Raw genomic sequence first — 21828 nt, forward strand, 5'->3', positions numbered from 1 at the left:
TTGTTCCACCAAGACTAACAATTGAGCTGTTAGCGTATATAGAGTATACACAGAGAAAAAATCTAGATACTGAAAATGCCAGATTTGAATTTGGTTTTGTATATAATAACGTGTACTGTTTCACTAGGATTAACAAATAAGCTGTTAGCGTATAGACCTAGGGAAATCTCAATTCTGAAAGCATAGGATTTGAATTACATTTTGTATATATTACCGTGTGTTATATGTCACTGAGATTAACAAATTATCTGTTAGCAGATAGACACAGGCAAATCTATAGTGTAATGGTGTGTATATATCCTTACTGTATTCAATATATTTAGCAGTGATGTAATAGCTAGTTGTCTTAGCATACGATAATAATTTACTCAATTAGTTAATACGGTGTCATTAAATAGGTAAATTATTATTTACAATTGTCGTTTATATCAACGTGCGTAGTTGGTAATAAGCGCAATGACGCTATATGTTTATTGTTAATGTTTGAGCTGGAATTGTTTAATGTCAAAAGAAATTGTTTCCATGACACAAGGTCGAGCTTGTTCGGTATTGGAGTTGTTTACACGTTTACGTAGTTAAGGGATCGCAAACGGAAATTGGTCTCAGTATTAGTAAACTTTACGGTAGCGATTATACCTTGTAATTGTATATAGTCGTACTCATATCATCTTGCGAGCAGCTGCGCTTCAGCGTAGGCGGTATACTGTTCTATAGGATAAGTGATTATTAAAAAGAAATTAATTAGTAATTTTTGCGCGAGGTGAAAGACGTATTTGAGGGTTAAGAGTTCTAGAATCGCCGTTCCGACAACCATGATAAATTGCTAGGCTTGTCAGCTTCGTTTTCTATTTGCGGTCGGCTCTGCTGCCAATTTACTCTTAATTGTTCAAAACAACGTCACAACTGACATCACAGCCCGCGTGGTCGCCGCCGGCTCAAGCTATATAAGCTGCTGTTTTAGAGAGAAGCAGTACAGTCGAGTTTGGCTACTGAACAGTACTGGCATACAGAAAGTAAAGTGTAAACTTTATTTACGTTTGTTTTTATTATTTTAGAAATCTTTCGAGAACTTATAAATATTATATTGATTCTTAAACTGAAGTTTATTTCATTAACAAATGAAGATGACAAGTACATTATTGAAACTTGCTGTTACTGTGGCAGTTGTAGTCGTCAGTGGTAAGTTCCTTAATAACTGATATTTAAGTGTGTATACCAAACATTCCATCATTTTTTTAATGTTGATAAAAAAAATGCTGTTACTCGAGTTTAACTTTTTGGTAACGATGTTTATTATTTGTTCAGGTTGTATGGCGAGCCCAGTCCCTGCAGATGACGTTGGCTGCTTCGCTGCACGAAACGCTGTGTTCTTGGACATTCGTCGACTTTTACGAGGAGAGTGGCCATATTGTGACGAAGGTGGTCTCTGGAAGGTAAGGTTTAGGATTATACGAGGTTTTCGCGTTGCATATACAAAAATAATAACGAATAGTAGGGTGGGGTAAGATGAGAAATTTTTCTTTTTTTCTTTTATCGTCTTATTAGGTAGTAAACAAAGAACTTGTATAGAATTATATAGCAGTATAGCCCCACGACTCTAAAATAGCGTTGTTAACTATTTGAAACACGTCAGGAAATATAGGATTTAGGTGGTAACAATATAGCGGTATAAATACAAAACGACCTAATTTCCAAGTACAATATCCATATACCTTGCTCGCTTGCTGTAAGGCCTTATCAAATTTAATGTATACATAGAGCAAAGGGTGCAAAGGTTTTAGCTGCAACACTGTACAGCACGAACATAGCATTCAAACAAACCTAAAACAAAACACACGTCAGTATTTCGAATCCTCTAAACATATCACGTTTTCCTTGCAGAATGTGCAGTGCGGTATTAACTCCTGCTACTGCGCATACGTTGATACGGGAGCCCAGATTCAAAACCTCAACCTGCGTACGTTGTATTACTCATATGATCAACTCATGGGGATGTGCCCGATCCGTTTCGAGGCGAATCGAGACGATGCTTGCCGAGTTCCTCACCTGAACTATCCATGCAACACCTCGGCACCAAAGTAAGTATTAATTTGATATTTTGGATAAATTCTTTTATTTATTCATTAAAAATATTACGTTTTAAATTGTTCAGTTATTGAAGATTACAGCCATACTATTTCAATTCGTTTATTCATTCATAAAAAATCTTTAATGTCTAGGGCATTCAGGCAATTCTTTTTAGCAGAATTCGGCATTTTTGCTTAATACGATATGCATTAACATACATTTCAACCGTAGCGTATACAACAACCTGAATAATTTTGTGTAAAGTTTTTAACGACATTAAAAAATATTTACTCATTTTCTTCACGTTAAAAATATTTAACACTATTTTTCCGCAGGTACATTTACAACCAAGAAAGTGGTGAATGCGAAGAAACGCCTTCATCCAGATGTTACGGTTTCATGAGCCTTTCAGAATGCCAGAGTCAATGTGGTAAGTAGAACCTTTTAAGGCCATATAAGTTTTAAGAAGATATATTTATCTGTATGTACGCACTTTACGTTTATGTAATAAATATACTTGTATTGCATCTAAACATGGTTGCAAATTTAAACATGTTTTGCATATTGTGTGTACCGCTACTCCGTATGGCAAACCCTGGTATTGAGTGTCACGGCATGTTTTTAAATGACTCGCATGATCATTACGAGCTAAAAATACTATTATTAATTCTATACATGGCGGCATAATCTGCATTTTAAATTTTTTAATGAGTCTAATGAAATAATATATATGCTGACGTGATAAAAAACAACTTCAACTTTCGCGAATTCATTCCAGTAATTGGTAAACAATTCGTTTGTTTTACGTCACAATTATTCTCGCGACAAGCCGCAGCATCTCCGTTTCGATAATGATATAATTACTTAATTCTTGTGTCAGCGGGTGTCGGTTAATTCATGGCTCCCTGCTGCTAAATTTAGACAAACACGCCACGCAGATTAGAATCATTGCAGATTTTCAGCACCGTCCTACAATAGCACCGCGCACCAGACCGTTTGAACTATCTCTCGCCCGATGTTAAACCTATTTCCAGTTCAACTCGGTTCGAAAATATACTTCTCAGACTGTAAACATGTTTTCTTTTTTTTCAGCGCCCGTTGTGCACGATCGTTGCTCCCACCCGTACGACATCGGCCACAGTTGTTCAGACCACACCCCGACTGGTCGTTATTTTCACAACCCTTCAATGAACCGTTGTGAATTGTTCTACTACGTTGGATGCGGGGGAAATACAAACAACTACCGAACTCTGATTGAGTGCGAAAGAACTTGCTGTAAGTTGAAGTATATGAAAAACTTTATCACAAACAATAACCAATATTACTTGTAATTAAAAACATATCTCTAGTTAAATGCCTAAAATATGCTACTGTGGGGTAAGATGGGAAATCGGTATAGGACATAATATCCAAATATCCTGACCGTGTTTTAAACAGTTAACAACGGTCTATGGGAGTTGTAAGGACTCGATTTTAATATTCTTTGAATGTGTTCTATGTTTAAATAAAACGTGTGGTTGCCAAACCAAACTACATATACTTTATTTTACCTTACGTTTTAACATGTATACCTTTACAGTGCCACAACCGATAGTCACAATAACTGTACAAGTCGAAGGAAGAAACACATACAGCTTGGAGGTGCCATCCTGGGTATTGGACGATTACAGCTTAGTTTCTGATAACGTCAACCAAATATCTCAAGTAATTATGGATCGGGTTCGACTTGTTGCAAGAAACCAAACATTGGTCCAAGCTTACGTTGAAGGTAAGTTAAACTGGAATCAACGTGGTCGCTACATAATATTATAATATATTGTCAAAACAAAAACTTACAAGAAAAAAAAAGAAATTTTACAAAATCATGAAATTTTACAAAGTCATTGTTTTTAGCTACCACTGCCACTGAGGAAGGACGACTTCTTGAGATCGGAAGACCTCTTCCACCAATTGAGGCTAAATCACCTGAAGAACAAATCAGACAAGTTCTCGGACCTGAAGTTGTGTGTTTCCAACCTGATCAAACTGGACCATGCAGAGCACTTTTCCGAAGATGGTAAGTTTCAACTCGATATGAGTTTTCTTTACTATGCGTCAATTTACGTAGGATATGGCACGACAGCGCAGAAAAATTTCCTGCTAAATTAAATGTGTTTTTTTGGTTATAAATTTATGACAAACGAATAATTAATTATATTTTCTCATCAGGCATTTCAACTCCGAACGTGGTGTTTGCGAGCGTTTGGTCTACGGAGGCTGCGACCCTAATGGCAACAATTTCTTAGAAGAGCAAGATTGTTTTGAGTATTGTCGAGCATATGCCCTTCCCATTACTTCTTACGTTGACTCGCGGTCTCATAATTCCGAACCACAAGAAGATGTTGATGGACAGGTCGTTTACAGACTGCCTGAAGTCCCCAGCACCACCCCAGAAGAAACAACACCAAGTCCTACTATTGGTGTTTAATGCGTTGTAAAACTTTGAAGATATTGGTAGTAATTCAAACGTGCACTGTTCTTGGCATAAGCGCCGCCAGACCGCACTTCGCGCTTTTCCAGCGCCGTGTCTTCAATATTTAATGACGGGAATCCATTAATTCGAAAACGCTGCTTTGCTGTTTGGATATTTATTGCTTAAGCTTTTTACAGCGATTTTTAGTTTTTTGGTATAAATCTGTCGATTTTTATATAAATTGTATGAAAATAGATGCGGTGAAGTTTTAATACTCTATGCTTCCATCGTGACTTTTATGTTTTTATTCATAATCGTACTTTTATCAGTGTTTAAATAGCACGTTGCTTTCCTTTCACATTGCGTCTTTTTCGCCAATAAAGTACTTAAAATGAACATAGAAACAGTATTACCCTACCGAAAAAGATTTCTATGAGCCATATATAAACCGAAGTCAAAAATATTTCAAATTTAGTTTATCTTGACTACGAGCATTGTTGTTATTAACTGACAGTTCAAAATAATGTGACACACTATGTATGCAAGTTAGCGCAGCAAATTAACGACTAGGATTAATGTATAATTGTTAGTTATATTACAGAAACGTAGCCTTGCTGTAGATTTGAACCATATAAAATGGGCTAAGCTATTAAAGCCAGCGTTTTATGTCGTGTTATAACTTATGTGTCCCGAGTGTCCCGTTTTTGTTTAAATACACTAGACTGACACGTTACTTGTAAACAATTCATTCAATAAAGAGTTAAAGCTGTGACCGAAATATGCCAGCAGGTAAAAAAATAGTTTTTATCTTGTCTTAATATTTAAAATGTATCTACTATTTATTATTATGGTTTTATGTTTTATAAACAGAAAGTGCAATGCGAAGACAGACAAGGTCTCTGTTTGAAGGAATATTGGGAAAGAAAAGTTCAGAAAGGTAAAATTGTCTACTTTTACTGACTATTCTTTTAGTATGATTTGTATACCATTACCAGTGTTAAGTTATATTTCTGTTGTGCAATATTTTAAATGTTACACAAAATCAACTTAAAATTGATGTACTGTGTAAAATGCTGTTATTAATATGTTTTTTTGTTCTTTTTTCCCAGTGGTACACCTTCAGACACTGAACAAACACCTGAAAAAGTTGTAAGTAAACATGTGATTAGTTGAAACTTTTAAATTAGTACAATATGTAATTGCGTATCTTATTTAATACTTTAGGTTATAACTTAAAGGTATAATATTCAATTATTCAAACTTCTAAATAATATTCAAACTTCCGAGGCCAATATTCAAACTTCTAAATATACTTTCACATAAAAGAACATAAAATATATACATTGTATTACTAATATTTACTTCAATTTATTTTACATTGTGCATTCATGCTGAATACGACCTTTTTATCACCCAGGCTGAAAGTTTAGAGCGCAGTTTAACAAAAGATGATCCTCTGTTGGAGACAAACACCTTCAATGAAAATGATCCTGGAAGTAATGGAAAGGATAAGTGGAAGGAGGAGGAGAGTTCACCTGTCAATCAAGATCAAAACAAAGAAAACAAAGAGAAAATCAAGTACGGTTTATCTTTTTTATTTATTTTTTTAAACATTTTTTGTGTCTTTTGAAAAATTTGTGTTTTAATGTTTTCCAGAGGTATTTTACATACTTTAATTTAAAGCCCATTTAAAAGATCTGGTGTTTTTATAGGTTAGGTAGCTTTTTGAACGGATTGATTTACTTTACAGTACAGCTAATGCACTCATGATAAATGTACGTTTTTGTATTCTATTTTGTATTCTATATTGCAGCGCGGCACTCAATGAGTCATAGCATTTAGGCCAAGGTTGGCTCATTAACCCAAAACTTGGGGTGGCAAATTTACTTTACTAATGTCATTGTTTGAAATTAAAAATATTTTCTTGGTCAGTGAGACATATGTTGAAGAGAGGAAAGTAAAATGGTCGAGCAATGTTACAGTGCATGAGGGTGAAACTGACAAGAAAGATCCGCAGTTATCTTCTTTACCAACAACATCTATACTTAAAACGGTGCAACAACGTTTGAAAGTAAAGGGTAGACCAGACGACAAGGGTCTTCAAGAAAGTAGTATGAAAAATACAGCTGTTCACAAAACTGAGTGTGCAGGTCATGCTTTATACCCAAGTTGTGGCAAAACCAACTCTGAAAATGAAAGCTTGTTAAGCTTAGATGAGACAGTTAGAGAAAACACAATGTTTTTATCAACCACTGATAGTAGTAGTGGTAGGGTATCAAAAACACTTGAGCGTTTGAAAAAGAAACTTTCCGGCTCAACAGATAGTTTGTCTAGCTTGAGTAGTCTGGAGAGTCCGATCAAAATAGCAAAGAAAGCTTATGAAGGTATAGCTAGTTGGATAAATTCACCCAAAGAAAGTTTAGATGATGAGATGAGTCCGCAGAAAGTTGAAAGGACAGGTGTACAAGCACGTTTGAGTGCAGTTGGGAGTGGTTTTCAAACTTTATGGAAAGCAAATTCACAAGTTATTAGGCAGTTATTTAAAGAACAGTCGGAACATGACTTGGGAGATGGGAGGTAAAATAAACTTTCCATATTGGTATATTATTATTCCCAGGTTCAAAATAGTAATAAAGTAATATATTTATGTATGTTACTACCTAGGAGTCTGATTTTAAACTGTAAAAGGCAAAAGCTGTTTAAAATCAGCTTAACTTTATTGGAAAGTTTATTTATTATTTTGGCTTAATTAGTCTGTGATTGTATAGTGTAATTATATATAAAATAAAACAGGTGTTTTTAATGTTTTTTTTTTCAAGTTAAAACTACTGTTTTTAAACAGCCTTGGTGGTGTTGGCATTAAACATATATGTTTTATTAAACTAATCATTATTTCAGTGAGGAGCCGGACAAAGTCAAATCTGAGGACGATCCATTGAAAATTGAACCTCCACAGCCAAAGAAAGAGAAATGGTATAAACAATTCAAGTTTCCATTAAAAAAAAAGAAAATTCCAGACTCCGAGAGTATCAGATCGGATGCAGGGAGTCCTGCACCACCTGATGATAGTAAAGATGGTGTGGAAACAGGGAGGGAATTAATCAAGAAAAATGAAAATGAAGAAAAGTGAGTGTTTTTAATCAGTAGCGTCTAAATATATATATAATAAAATAGAAACATTTTTAAAAACTCTGTTATTTTTTCCTTGCAGTGTCATATTATTCTGCAATGTCAGACAATATAAAAAATAAAAGGGGATAATTGTGTAAAAATTTCTGTTTGAGTAAAACAAAACAAATTTAGGTATATGTATATAGTATACATATTATATTTAATCACTTTTATGTTTTAACTTTATAGTCAGAAACATGAGAATAAAGAAGATGAACAGGATATTAAACCTACACCAGATATTCCATCCACTTCAAAAGTTGAAAATAATGATCAAGAACCAAATGAATCAAGTCAAGACTTGTCCACCACCAAACCTGGTAGGCTATACTAAATATTAAGCTTTACTAAAATTAAGCTTTTTGGACACATTAGTGGCCCTATAGATTCCTTTTTTTAAACAGTTTGTTATTGGTATTTTTCTTAGAACAAGACACATTTTTATGTAGCCAAAATCGGCTGTATTTTCATCTATTTCTACAACACAAATTTTGATCATTATTTATAACATTCTGCAGTCCCTAAACCAAGAAAGTTACCAGAGATATCGCCAACCACCATAGTGGATGCTGATGCTTCCCAACAAAGTGTAACGAGGACTGAATCAACTGCAAGGCGCAAACGAAGAAAAAAAAGTAAGTCTGGCAGAATATTCAAAACTAAATATGTTTTTTTATTCAATACGCTTTAAATTGAATGCTTATTAGCTCAAGTTGTATTGTTTTGTGTAATTTGTTACCAATATTAAGAACCGTTTAAAATATATTAGTCATCCAACCATTTCTCATGATATAATTTGTTATCCCAAGGTTTGCCCATTATCCCTCTCTCTCGCTCTTAATGACTCTCTTTTTTCTGTCTTATGTGGGTGTTTTTTTTTGCGGACATGAGATTTGGCCAATCGTCTCAAATTTTTTGCCATTACCTCTCTGTATCTCTCTCTTTCTGTTTGCATTAAAACAAACATTTTTTCCTTCAGTTCCACGAAAAAGGAAAGATGATCTGGAAACAGACACCGATCCATCTACCACCATTATAGAGAACACTGCAGCAGAAGACACAATTGAAAACATCCCATCTGCATCCATAGCTGATCCGGAGGACCCAGGAGTTACTCCCTCATTTGAGGATGATGGTTTGGTCCTCGGAGTCACAGTTCACCATAGCGATCATCTCCGTGCCGATCTTAAGTATATGGCGCACCCGGTGGTCAGAGTATCCATAGTCGACGGGTCTAATGGTGCTTATTTAAAGAAAAGTAACAGGTATGTGGATATCCCATTGTTAAAAAAGGCTTGTCAAAAATATTGTTTTGTATTTCCTGTTAATTTTTAAATCAATAGGCCTATTATCGGATAAAAATTTTTTTTTACAAAATGTAAATACTATGCATTTTCATTTTTGTTTCTAGCCAGTTTTTATTTATTTAATTTTTATATTTATCTAATTTTTATATATTTATATTTATCTAATTTTAAGTTTATGTATTAAACAATAACAAATATTTACCTCGAATTAAATTAATATTATTGTAACTTTAAATAAACAATTAAAGTTGTTTCAACCTGAATTTAAATTAAAAATAAAGTTATTTCATCTCAAAACTAATTTTCAGTTCTCGACGAGTTACTTCATTTTACGAAAGTGATTCCGTCACCTCAGTTCTTCCTATAATGACACAACCTTTCGATTTCCGAGCGAATCAGAGCGTTCTGCCTAGATGGGAAGAGACATTAATCTTCAATGAGTCTTTCAGCAGTCTGGTTGCATCCAGATCAGTCCAGCTTGATCCGGTTCAAACTAGTTCTGCTGAAGTGGAAACAGCACCTGTGGATGTCTCAGTCAAAGCTCCAAGCCCAATCCTGTTTTTTGTTGTAAGTTTGTTTCAATTTGTTGATTATGTATGTATGTTTGTGTTAAGTGACAATTTAATGTTGTTTCTAAAAAATAAGTTAAAACAAAATCTAGAATACAAAATAAAACATATATATATATACATATATATAAATATTCTAATAAAAGATAAAAATATATTTACAGTTAATCTACCAAGGCGTTTTAACATAAAATCAACTTTAGTTGTTATTTGGGTATATTAGTGAAGGTCTTGTTAAAAAAATTATATTAAAAATAACAAATTCATATTAAAAAATATGTTTCATATACCATACTAGTAGTAAGATATTGAATACTTGCTAATTGATTTAGATTCGCGATTTTGTAAGCATGTCAAAGGCGAACAACGTTCGTAAACATCGGGACGATGTAGATAAAGGATGGCATAATGTGGCGTGGGCTTTTCTTAAGGTTGGTAATATTGTGTTGTTTTATCATATATTTTGTTTTGTTTTATCATATATACAAGCCAACAAGCGTAAGTTTTCTCTAAAGTCTATTGTTTAAAATTTATAAATAAAATTTTAAAACAGTTTTGTTGCGCAAACATTTTAGATATTGAAGTGTATTTTTATTCAAAAAAAGTATTTTTTAAGTTTTTTGTACCGCAATTAACATTTTATCTTTATTAGGGTGGCTGTACACAGTATCCGGCATGTGAATTCGCCTGCGAAATCGTATGCAAACCCATTACCGAGTTGTGCATGCGGCAGTGAAATCCGGACAAAACAGACGAATTCCAGATACTGTGTACAGCCACCTTTAGGCTAGCTTTTTCATTTTCCCAATTCTTTAGCTTGTTGGATCGAATGGTAAACCCAACACTGGCCGTCGTGTTCGTTTACAACTTTTCCACCCTCCTCGTAATATATCTGCTATTTCTATGGACGCACAATCGGAACCTGCATTTTCATGGTGGCTTAACCACAAGAGGGCAGCATACCCATCAACAATTTACGTCACGCTTAAATCTGTCACTGGGTCAAGCAAGGTAGGTTGGTGCAAAATCAAATGATTGTAATTTTTTCTTATTTTTTATTAATGTATATATATTTGTTTAGGAATCTTTTTTATATAACTGCATGGTCTGCACCTTTATATTAAAACAAACATTGTCTCTCATTTTATTTATAACACAATTTTTTTATAACACAAAAACACAACATGCTTTTTTACTGTCCACCAACCTCACCAAAAAAACAGATGGATGTGGTTCTGTGCTCCGTGTTTGCCACAAAAAGAATACCAAAAACACAAACTTAATATATATACGCTCATTTGTGTAACACGGTTTTATGTTGCTAACAACCTTACAATCCACTTTAAACCAGATGGATCCGGTTCCACGATCTATGTTTGCCATGCAACCTGAGTGTGGAGCTCAAACCTACAAACAGATGCACAACTCACTACAGTTTGCAGATGGAACAAATAATGAGGACCAACAGTTGGAACCAAAATGGTCACGATTGCCTGGACAAGTAACCAACATACACATTCCACTACATGTGGCTATACTACTTTAAATTACTATTGTTTGAGAAATAAGTAATACATGTTTGATTCCTGGTTGATATGCATAGAAAAAAGTCTCTCAACTTCTATGCTTCTTTGAGTTTGTTCTGCATAATAGATTATACAGAACACAATACGACTTATTATAAAGATGCAGTATTCAAATGTTACATTACAGTTTGCACATTTTTATTATAATTTTCATATGTTATATTATAGGTTTAATATGTTTTACTATAATTTTCATATGATTCAATAAATTTTCATATGTTTCATTGATTTTCATATTTTACATTATAGTTTTCATAGGATTAACATTTTTCATCTGCAGACATGCAAGATACCGAACACAGTATCACTCAAATTATGGGCAGGAACAGATGGAGCTTTCTCCATTAGGTTCTCGAAGAGTGGAACCCGTATTGCAGTGGCTTGTAAGCATGGACCTATATATCCTATTCTATGTAAGTAGCCCTATATTCCACTTGTAATATGGACGATATTATATAGTAGGGAGGTGGGGAAGCTGGGACACCTTAGCACATAATATCCAAACATCCTGATTCTGTTTTAAGCAATTAACAACTATCTATGGGAGTCGTGAGGATACCGTTTTATAATTCTTTGAATGTTCTTTGTTTAATACCAAATGGGAGGTTTAAATAAAAATTACTGATTATAACAGTGCAAAAAAATTCTCGTAGATCTGCCTATCTTGCCACCCCAGGTTTGGCGCCTATACAGTGTTGCCTAAATTAAGTTTATTTTTTTCACCCATAGTATACAGCATACCTGGTGGTGAAGAGATGGGAGCACTGGTGGGGCATCAGCAGCTTGTGTATGACATCCAGTGGTCAAACGATAGCTCAAAACTTGTCTCGGCTTCAGCGGATGGCACAGCACAGTAAGTTTTTCAATATTTCCTGAATTATGATCATGTGATAGTAGATAAGGTGAAAAGTGTGCTCATGGATCCTAAAACATGGGGTGCTAGGATAAGCACGTATGCCCTGAAATTTCTATGCGTTATAAAATGGATAATGACCCTTATAATATTGTTATATACAGCTTTATATAACCCAGCATACTTGGTGGCATGAGTAACATTTGTTCAACAACCTATTTTTAATATGTTAAACGCTCCTTTTCATGTGGGTGAGGTCCCGCAGCCTGGCAGCCGTGGGTCCTAGGATTTTAAGATTGGCCCGTTACCTCTTAACTTTAATACGAGATGATATATTGAAAGTCCTCGCATACACAATACATATATTTCATATTTTCTGTGTTTTTTAGAGTTTGGGATTTAAATGATAAAAGCAAGTCTACCCACACACTTGTACATCCCTCGTATGTGTATACATCATCATTTCACCCTACAGCTCAATACATTGTAGCTACAGGTAAGTTATATTACAATTAATAGTAATAAGAGTTAACTTATACTGTAGTTTTTACCGACATCATGTGTATAATGACTATCATTTTATTGCTACTCCTAAAAATTGATTAATTTACAAAGGCACAAGCTATTAAATGCATAAGGCCTCTAATTTTTAACCCTACAATCAAATTGTTACTGATTTTAATGTAGCGTATAATACATACATACATGTATTATGCATGTATAATATAGTACACCACCTTGGTTAAGATAAACTACCTTATACACAGGTGGATATGATTGTGTGATACGTGTATGGAGCATTGCATCTTCCACCACACAGATGTTACAAGAGTTAGATGCACATAAATCTCTCATCAACTCTCTTGTGTTTGACCATTCAGGTTGGATTTGAACTTAAAACTGTGATGAGGTTTATTCTGTTACTTTTGCCAACTGCCATAATGTAAAAAATCTTTTTACCAGCTCGTCTGGTATAACAAAATGAGTGTCCTTCCAACGTTTTGTCTGCCATACAGGAAAGGCTTCATTTTATGTTTTTTTTATATACTAGATGAGACGCTAAAAGATTACAATGTTTTTTTTTATTTTTATTTTCTGTTTGTTAATATTTGCTGTCTTTTATATCAGAGAGACATTAGCTGTAATTTGTAAGTTTCTTTAATTTCTCTTTTTAATTGTTCATGTAGTGTATTGCTTCTGCTACTAGGCATAATGTATATAATTATTCAACGGCTCATCTGGCATAAAAAAAGATAAATGATTTGTTCATTTTCATAACCAGCTAAGCTGTTGAAGGATCATTGTTCATGTATTGTTTTATATACACCAGGTTTGACATTATACAGTGCAGACAGTGCAGGTGTGGTAGTTGCATGGAATTGTCACTCCCATGAAAAACCTCGCAAAAAAACGAAAATAGACTGGAGCATTAAAACGGTAAGTTTTTTAAAATGTGTTAACTTGTCACTGAACCATTGTCTTTTGTCACAACTGTAAATTTCACTATTTCTAAAAAACAATAAATTGTAGAAACTGCACACTTTGGGTAACATATTAATAACACTGTATTTTTGCCTTCTTGAGTCTGTAGTCATTTCTCTTTATTCATTTTTGATTTTCGATCAAAAATTGTGGGCACTATTTAAAAAACACACACAAAACTTTATAAAAACACGAATTGGGCACTTATTCTTTTAACCCAAAATTCTATTTAAAAAGTTCTAATTTAAAAAAAAAATAATTACTTTTAGAAATATGAAGAGAGGGAATTATCGGGAGTTTGCATCAACTGCATCCAAGTTCATCCAAGGAATAATAAACTTCTTCTTCATTGTCGAGACTCAACCATCAGGATGTTGGATGTTAGGATGTGAGTGATCTCACCTTTTTGCTGTATTGTTAATGGTCGGATTTTTTAAACAGTATTATATTTACTGGATTTCGGCGGTTCTTAAAATGGGGTCCATACAGCATTTTTAGATGGTTATCGTATTTGCTAGTTTTTGCTTTTTCATCATTGGTGTGGTTGTTTTTCTTCTGTTTTCAACTTTTCCTTCCCGTTTTCGAATAAATAAAAAGGATCTATTCACAGTTAAAATTGAATAAATTTAAACACTTTTTCACTCAGACACACCCTGCTGAAATATTCCTTGGAGTAAAAGTTAAAAAAATAATTAAAACACACCCCTTTCACTCAGACACACCCTGGTCAAATATTCGGGTTCTTCAAACCTTCGTCAATTAATTCGCTCTGACCTGACCTCATGTGGCTCGTTTGTAATATCGGGAAGTGAGGATGGAAGTGCTTATGTTTGGAACGCAGAGTCTGGTTGGTTCTACTTTGTAGTTAATATATTTCTGTAAAATGTTTTATATTTTTTGTAAATTGGTTTTATAACCATTTTACATAAACAAATTTGCAAAACTTTAAATTTCATTTTTGTGCTTTTTATGTTCAAGAAAATAGATACTGTATACTTTTATAACCGTTTAAATTTTTCCAAAAATTTCGGCAAGTTTGTTTTCAAATTTAAACAATTTTAAAAACAGACACTTAACAGCAATATTTTTATGTTTTTAATATTGCCCAAAAGTTAAAACACACTGCTTAAAATTAGCTGTTGATTTTGATACCCAGGTGACCAGGTCGCAACTTTTAATGAGCTTCAGTTTTCACGATCGGTTCGTGATGTGACTTTTCATCCTCACGATCACATTGTGGCATTCTCATGTTTTGGGCAAAACATGCCAGTACTGGTGTATAAATATGATAAACAAGGTAAATATATGTATCACACAATTGTGTGTAAATACGATAAACAGGCCAATTAAATTGTTATTTGTAGAGTTATATGGGCATACCAAGTAAAAAAAATGGTTAAAAGGATGTACGAAAAAAGACAAACTTTTTATTTTTCATTTTTAAAATATGTCCCAATAATTATCATAATCAAGGTATAATAATGGCTAAAAAATTGCAAATCTAATTTTGAATTGTATAGTTTACAATAATCAAGTTATAACTAATTCATGTACTTAAATTTAAATTTTAACCTTTTAATTATGCAGTTGCTGCAGCAGAAGCTGGTTTAGTTCCTGTTGTTGCAAACACAGCACAAGTAGATGCAGATACAGGTCAGTATTTTAAGCGTTCACTATGTTTATAAGGTGTTTGGTTAAGCCAAATTGTGTAATACATACTAATATATATCAGTATTATAATATAGTTTAATTATACACGCAATCCTGTGAAACAAATCTAACTTATCGGTTGTAATGTTAACTGATTAATGCAGTGAAAAGTTCTAGGGTAAGCCTGCCCACCCTGCCACCCCAGGTTTGGTGCCTACGATCCTATTACACATTACAAATTTGGCTATTAAAATGAATGTAAAATTTAGCATTTTTTTTCAATATATAAATTTGCCATCCAGGTAACAGAGCGATGATAAACGATAATAGGTTGGGTGAATCATATAGAGGAGGAAACAGAGTTGATCAAATAAGACAACAACTTGACTTAGTTCAAGTAAGTTCAAAATTTTAAAGATAAATATATTTTAGAAAAAAACAAATTTTGTTAAATTTAGATAAATATGTTTATCGGAAAAAAACTTGTGGGTGATCTGTTAATGTGTTTTTTTTAGTACATGTAAATATTTTTTTTTTTGTTATGTTAGTCTTATTTTTAACTTGTTAGGGTTTTTAGAATGTGATGTTACTATTATTCAGTTGCTTTTTAAACATTGATTATTATATACTATTAGAATCACTAATACCCAAATATATGTATTCTGCTAATTTTTATCGTATTACCCATTTCTTATTTTCCCCAAATCTGTAAAAATCCAAAAATGACAAAAATTGTCCAAACCAGTCGAAACCGGATGAAAGTTGGAACACAGCTCGTAAGCTGCTCCCTCTTAGTATGGCAGCTCGTGCATTCGCAGAAGGCAGACAGAGCCCAGTAAATATAGCATGGCATATACCTAGTGCATGGATAATGCATTTAACCCCAGCTATGTAAATTAGCATGGCATTTTAGTTAAAGAATAATTTATTTTATTTTATAAAAAATGAGATTATTTTTAAATTTATTTTATAAAACGCACAATATTGTTTTTGATTCTTAAAAAAATCAGCCAAATTTTCACAATGCAAATATGTTGAAAATTATAGTTAGTTGCTTTGCGCATGTATGCTCAATCTCTAATTTCATTTCATAAGCCATTACTAAATAATTTAGTTTCACACTAGCTATAAAACTTTCACATTTCAGGTATACAATCTTATCAAAATATCAGCAAAACTGTAGACCAAATTAATGTAACCTTTATGGCACATTAGTGAATAGTAGCAACACTTCTAACATGCTTAAATATATGCAATATAGAATTAGTGCAATTTCTGATAAGTAGCAAATTAGCTATGTTTTATGGAATATGTAGCTCTATACTATTTCTGTTACTATGCCATGATTTAGCATAATTTATTTTTTTCCTATTTTTTGCTTGCAATCTAATTTTTATTTTAATTGGCTTATTTGCATATTTAAGCAATTTCTACATATTTGTTTGATTGTAAATGAAGTGTTGGTTTGTAATATGCAAATGTAGAAGGCAATACAATTAATTATATTACCGCTGACTATCCACACATTTTGAGACATGTTTTGTTTAAAACCTGAGCCTTTTTTATTCCAAAGTAATGAAACAAAACAGATCTGATCATTTCCTTTAAGTATATATATAATCACACAATAATTCAGACCATAGTTGCCAAATATATGAAAATGCAGAAGAGACATAGATAGTATTTCTTTGAAACAAATCTAACTTATTGATCCTAATGTTCTCTGATTAATTAGTGCACAATACTTGTAGGCTTGCCTAGTGCCTACAGTGCCACCTCAGCTTTGGCACCTATGATTTATCTAGAGTCTCTAGTAGTCTAGTAGACCATTTATTGCAATATTTTTCAAAATCCTCCCCAAAATTTTTTTTTTTAAATAATTTTGCTGCAAGACTTTTAAAACTGCAAGATTTGTTAAAAATAATTTCACAACCCCCCCCCAGCAATCCTCGCCCCGCCGGTCAGCGATAAGATCTTCATCGCCATCTGCTGGCCATCTCAATTCGATACGTGGTGACCCCTTGACCTCATATGGGCCGGGTAACACTTTATCAACTTGGGGATCCACCTTTGATTCAACTCATGTAATTTTTTTTGAATTTTGTGATTTTTTGCTGTGTCTCTTTTTGCTGTGATTAATTTTCCATGAAGTTTTAACGCAATTTTTAACTCATTTTATATGGTTAGTGATTTTTTTTAGGAATATTGGGAAAATATAAAGCTGTTGCTGCTGTTATTATTTTTGGTGGAAATTTAATGCTGTTTTTTTCTGTTAAGTCTATATTCCTTTTATAATCCAATTCCTTCACAATTTTTTGTTTAAATTTTAAAATCTCACAAAAACATCATTTACCTTTTTAAAATCCTATTTTCACAGCGTTCCATGCTGGAGCCATCTTACCTCTCACCTCATGCAAGTCCTGAGGCTCGACTGATTGCGCAACATTACTCACAACATCAACCTAGGGAAGATGAGCAGCAGGGATGGAAACCAACATTTGCAGCGGGTAAGATAATTCCTGGTTATTCTAGCGGTAATATGTTTATAGATTAGAGTCTAGAGTGAGTAAGGCATTGTACAAACTGATAGAAATGTTTAACTTTATGTTAAAAATGCAGAAGTTTGAATCTTAAAAACGCCTTTATTTTGTAGACTTTGAGATTATGTTAAATTTTAGAGATTTAACTTTATTTTTGCATTTCTTCGTAACTATAGTACTAAGGGGTAAGATGGGATATTGTTAACACCTAAATCCCATGTTTCCTGATTGTGTTTTGAACAATTAACAACACTTTTTTACAGTGGCAGGGTACAGTTAAATAATTCTGTAAATATTCTGTATTTACAATCAAATAGAAAGATATAAATGTCCTATCTTACCTTACCCTACTATATAACCAAAATGTCCATTTAAAATATTTGCAATCAAAAAACAAATCATATATTGTTCCCATTGTTGGAGGGAGTCCATACAATTGTTATTGGAGTAAAAATAATCATGCTATCTGTTTAAACAAAGTGCCGACGTAAAATGTTCCATATATTGTTCCCACAGTTGGAGGAAGTCCATACAAAGCTGGGCTGGGTCCTGATGTATCGTTAACGGTAGATGGGACAGGAAATACTTCGTTACGAGTTACGTCAGCAACTGGTGTGAAACCTCAACACACTGTGAGTAGATTATTAAAAAGACTGACGATGCCATTTAGGCAAAATGTTTATCTCATTTTGCTGGACCTGGTTTTTCCTGTTAATTATTTCGTTGGACAGATAGAACTTTTTTGATTTTCTTCTTCCCAAACAACAGGTTATTCAGTTTCCTCATAAAATTTCTATATATTTTGCTTATTCAACAATATTACTTTTTAAAAACACCTAATATAAAAAATATTTTTAGGTCGCCATTTATAAATTTTATATGTTCCATGTACAAAATGCAAATTTTTTATTTAAACAATTCTTTTATAAATTTAAGGTTGTAGCACTCTATGACTACCAAGCCAACCGGTCAGATGAGATTACAATCGTACGTGGAGATATTATTCGTGTTCTATATAAAGATGGGCCAACATGGTGGTTCGGTGAGCTTGTATCTGATGGCAGGCAAGGATACTTCCCTTCAAATTATGTTGCAATTAATGGTAAGTTGATTTTATCAGTTTTTAATTTCATGTTTCAAAGGGTTTTATTTTGATGTCTGATTTATGCTTGGATAGTTTCATGCTCTTATTCTATATTGAAGTTGTGAGGTTATTTTGCTTTCGAAATATTTTACAAATTGCCGCCATAACTTTTTACATTCTCTAGCATGTGACACATAAAGGGTTTTCCGGGACGCTTGTGTCACAGACTTTCAATTTGTTGGGTTTTGTGTATTTAATAATTTTAAATTTAAACTTTATATCATATATTTTATAGACCGTTTAAAATTTTAATTACATTATTGAAATCACAACTACAGACAATGAATCTGTTGAGGATAAACTTGAAAAACAAGAAGCATCTCCAGAAGTCATGTTTGGAGTGCCAGAGGAAAGACCTGTTAGTGCAGAGAGCATTAGTGGAAAAACGGTAACATATTTTAAAGAATTTTAAAATACCGATATCATTAACTATTAGCACTTATACTTTTTACTGATTTTTTGATGGTTGTCAATTTTCTTTTATTACTTTAAATTTATTACTTTATACAAAATTTTAACCAATGAAACTTGTACTTTTCGATTCTATTTTTTATTACTGTTATTCTCCTACGATAGGTATAAATAGTTGAATGGATAAATAGAAAAATTTTAAAGAGTTAAATTAAATGGTAAGTAGTTAAATAGTAACAGTTTCTTACAAAAATTTTTTTTTTGTTTTTAACAGTTCCATGCACTGAAGATGCCCGGAGGAAAACTTAATTTTTACTCTCAGAGTGAATCGGAGGGAGATGAGGAGAGACTCGGATCTCTTAGTATCAGTCGAAGGTTGGTGATCACTCATGAAGATTTTATCTTTTATAAATGATTCTTTTACCTTCATACAAAAATGTTTCATTTAATTCTTCGTAAAAAAATGTAAATTTTTTTTAACAAATTGTTAAAAAAGAAAAACTATTCCTAATTTGGAATTGATGACAATATCTTGTATGTTTTATATTGTAGTTCACGGCAACGTCGACGTGAGAATCGATCACCAACAAGTCAATCTTCCATACCTCATATCAGTGATGATGTCGCAATCATTGAGGATGTCAATGATGACATCACAACCACACCTAAACCACGTGCTCGAACCATAAAAAGGGACAAATCCCCTGAAGCAAGCCCCAGAAACCCCAAGCCAGCCCCTCGTCAGTTACCCACCCTCCCCCCTAAAGCACCCACCCCTACTAAACATGTGACAATTGTTGGTAAGTCCTAAAAATGTTGATTATTTAACATAACTTTATTTAAATTTATCTCTTACCGAGGATCATGGTATGTAAAGAAAAGGGAACCAACAGTTGTTATTAGACGCTATGGAAAAAACTTGTGGAAAATGGTGTAAATTAAAGCGTGGCTATTAAACATAAATATTTTTAATGGCAATGTCTGGTGCAGTTTCACACTGGTTAGAGCACTTGCATCTAAGCTCTAGTGATACTTGTTCGAGGCTTGACACTGCCATTGCTTTACAAGTTATTAGTAAAAAAACTTCGTAATAATTGCTGCAACCAAGTGGTCACTTCTAGGTTGTTAAATTGTCAGTCTAAAAAACATTTAAAAATTTGAAAAATGCCTAAAAAATAAATCATAATATTTCGATTTTTTATATCATTCAAACAAATTCCAGATGTTCATGATGATCCTGTTAGTACACCTCCTAAGAAAAGGAAGCCGAAAAAGAAGAAAGAAACATCAGAGCAACCAGAAACTGCTCCTGAAACTGATGTTGCTTCATCTATTACTCAACCATCACCAAGATTCGGGATTCTCAAAGCAGTCCAAGCGAGAATGGCTTCCGAGAGCTCATTTTCCAACTCTGTCCTTGGAGGGGCAGGATTTGAGTCTGAAAAGCCGACTTCTGGTCGTCTTAATCCGATTCTTACATCCACAGCTATGAAGCAGAAGAAGACAAGATCAACTCACAGAAAAACTCCCAAAGTCCTCATCACCCAGTCTAGTGAGCAAGATGAGACGATTCCTATGTTGGAACTTGGAACATCAGTAATCCAAGGAAATCCAAACCCAGCATTTGATAACACTTCGGAAGTTTAAAAAAATAGCATCAGTTTTGTATGACTGTATCAATTCTGCATATTATTTGCATCTTGCATACTGTTTAGATAGCATCAGTTTTGTATGATTCTGTGTGTGTTGCATACCGTTTGCAAGATTTTTAACGTAACATCCACACAATATCACTGTAGCTTGAGAGTTGTTCATATACTTTTAATATAATATTACAAATTTACCACTTGGTACAGTATGTATAGCAATTGCATTTAACGGATTTTTATAGTTTTGTGTGTGTTTTACCGTCTAGTCTTTAAAACAGTGTCAATTTAGTTCATGAGTTTTTCTACTTTTTTATTGTTTATGATTTCATATAAATAGTAACGCTACTAATCTTATCTCGTTTTAGAATACACTATTTTTCTATTTGTACAGTTGGTTATGGTTAATCTATTGAATAAAACCGCTTTGAGAAGTACAGCTTAGACGTTTATAGGTTTGCCAACGCGAATTTGCGGTTTGTAGCGTATTTTTTATGTCAATCACTGACGTTTTATGCTCGCGACATATATTTTAAACTCGTTACCGAAATTTTAAACGGGTAACACTAATTTATGGGGAGCAAATAAAAACTACAAATTGCGAGCGGCTGCAACTTTTACACTTAAAAGTTATTTTAAAATTAGTTTAAAATTATCATCTAACTATTCTTTATCACGCGCCAAATTGTCAGTTGATCAATAATAATAAAGAATATATTTAGTCTCTATGGCATGACCCCATGACCCCGTAAGATAATGGGAAACACGTCAAACTGGTTTTTATGTACACTGACAATCTGCATGCGTGTTAATTTGAATTGTTTGAAAAGCTTCCGGTGTTAAAGTTAGTACAGCTAACAGGTTTTGGCTTTTTGAGGCATTAAATTAGTTTATTTTTTATTACCGAGATATTTAGTGCGCTTATTAGTATAAAAGTATGATATTAATAG

The 21828-nt window shown here is 33.3% G+C and overlaps 2 protein-coding genes across 5 annotated transcripts; both read left to right on the forward strand.

Annotated features, from left to right (window-relative positions):
* The first annotated feature begins 986 nt into the window (after nucleotides 1-986).
* On the forward strand, nucleotides 987-4923 carry LOC149734269 (actinia tenebrosa protease inhibitors-like). The gene is made up of 8 exons (XM_089881343.1): nucleotides 987-1179; nucleotides 1306-1433; nucleotides 1882-2078; nucleotides 2403-2497; nucleotides 3160-3342; nucleotides 3647-3835; nucleotides 3961-4123; nucleotides 4276-4923. The coding sequence occupies exons 1-8, from the start codon at nucleotides 1119-1121 to the stop codon at nucleotides 4532-4534; spliced, it is 1275 nt and encodes a 424-aa protein (XP_089737469.1). The 5' UTR covers nucleotides 987-1118; the 3' UTR covers nucleotides 4535-4923.
* Nucleotides 4924-5069: 146 nt separating this feature from the next.
* LOC149734270 (jouberin-like) lies at nucleotides 5070-21269 on the forward strand. 4 transcript variants are annotated; one of them, XM_089881295.1, is made up of 31 exons: nucleotides 5070-5308; nucleotides 5390-5456; nucleotides 5629-5668; nucleotides 5937-6097; nucleotides 7418-7645; nucleotides 7880-8010; nucleotides 8209-8325; nucleotides 8670-8955; nucleotides 9306-9564; nucleotides 9899-9997; nucleotides 10383-10577; nucleotides 10918-11067; nucleotides 11433-11565; nucleotides 11882-12005; nucleotides 12395-12501; nucleotides 12773-12886; nucleotides 13336-13442; nucleotides 13757-13875; nucleotides 14204-14334; nucleotides 14644-14784; nucleotides 15075-15140; nucleotides 15440-15534; nucleotides 15883-15972; nucleotides 17081-17221; nucleotides 17515-17644; nucleotides 18194-18309; nucleotides 18614-18779; nucleotides 19100-19209; nucleotides 19507-19607; nucleotides 19785-20032; nucleotides 20455-21269. In XM_089881295.1, the coding sequence occupies exons 1-31, from the start codon at nucleotides 5299-5301 to the stop codon at nucleotides 20877-20879; spliced, it is 4407 nt and encodes a 1468-aa protein (XP_089737421.1). In that variant the 5' UTR covers nucleotides 5070-5298; the 3' UTR covers nucleotides 20880-21269. The 4 variants fall into 4 exon arrangements, with proteins under 4 accessions (XP_089737421.1, XP_089737420.1, XP_089737418.1 ...); XM_089881292.1 differs by lacking the exons at nucleotides 5070-5308; nucleotides 5390-5456; nucleotides 5629-5668; nucleotides 5937-6097 and adding an exon at nucleotides 6204-7096; XM_089881293.1 differs by lacking the exons at nucleotides 5070-5308; nucleotides 5390-5456; nucleotides 5629-5668; nucleotides 5937-6097; nucleotides 15883-15972 and adding an exon at nucleotides 6206-7096.
* Nucleotides 21270-21828: the final 559 nt, after the last annotated feature.

This window comes from Ciona robusta, chromosome 7, assembly GCF_009617815.1.
Source record: "Ciona robusta chromosome 7, ASM961781v2".
In the NCBI taxonomy this organism is placed as follows: domain Eukaryota; kingdom Metazoa; phylum Chordata; class Ascidiacea; order Phlebobranchia; family Cionidae; genus Ciona; species Ciona robusta.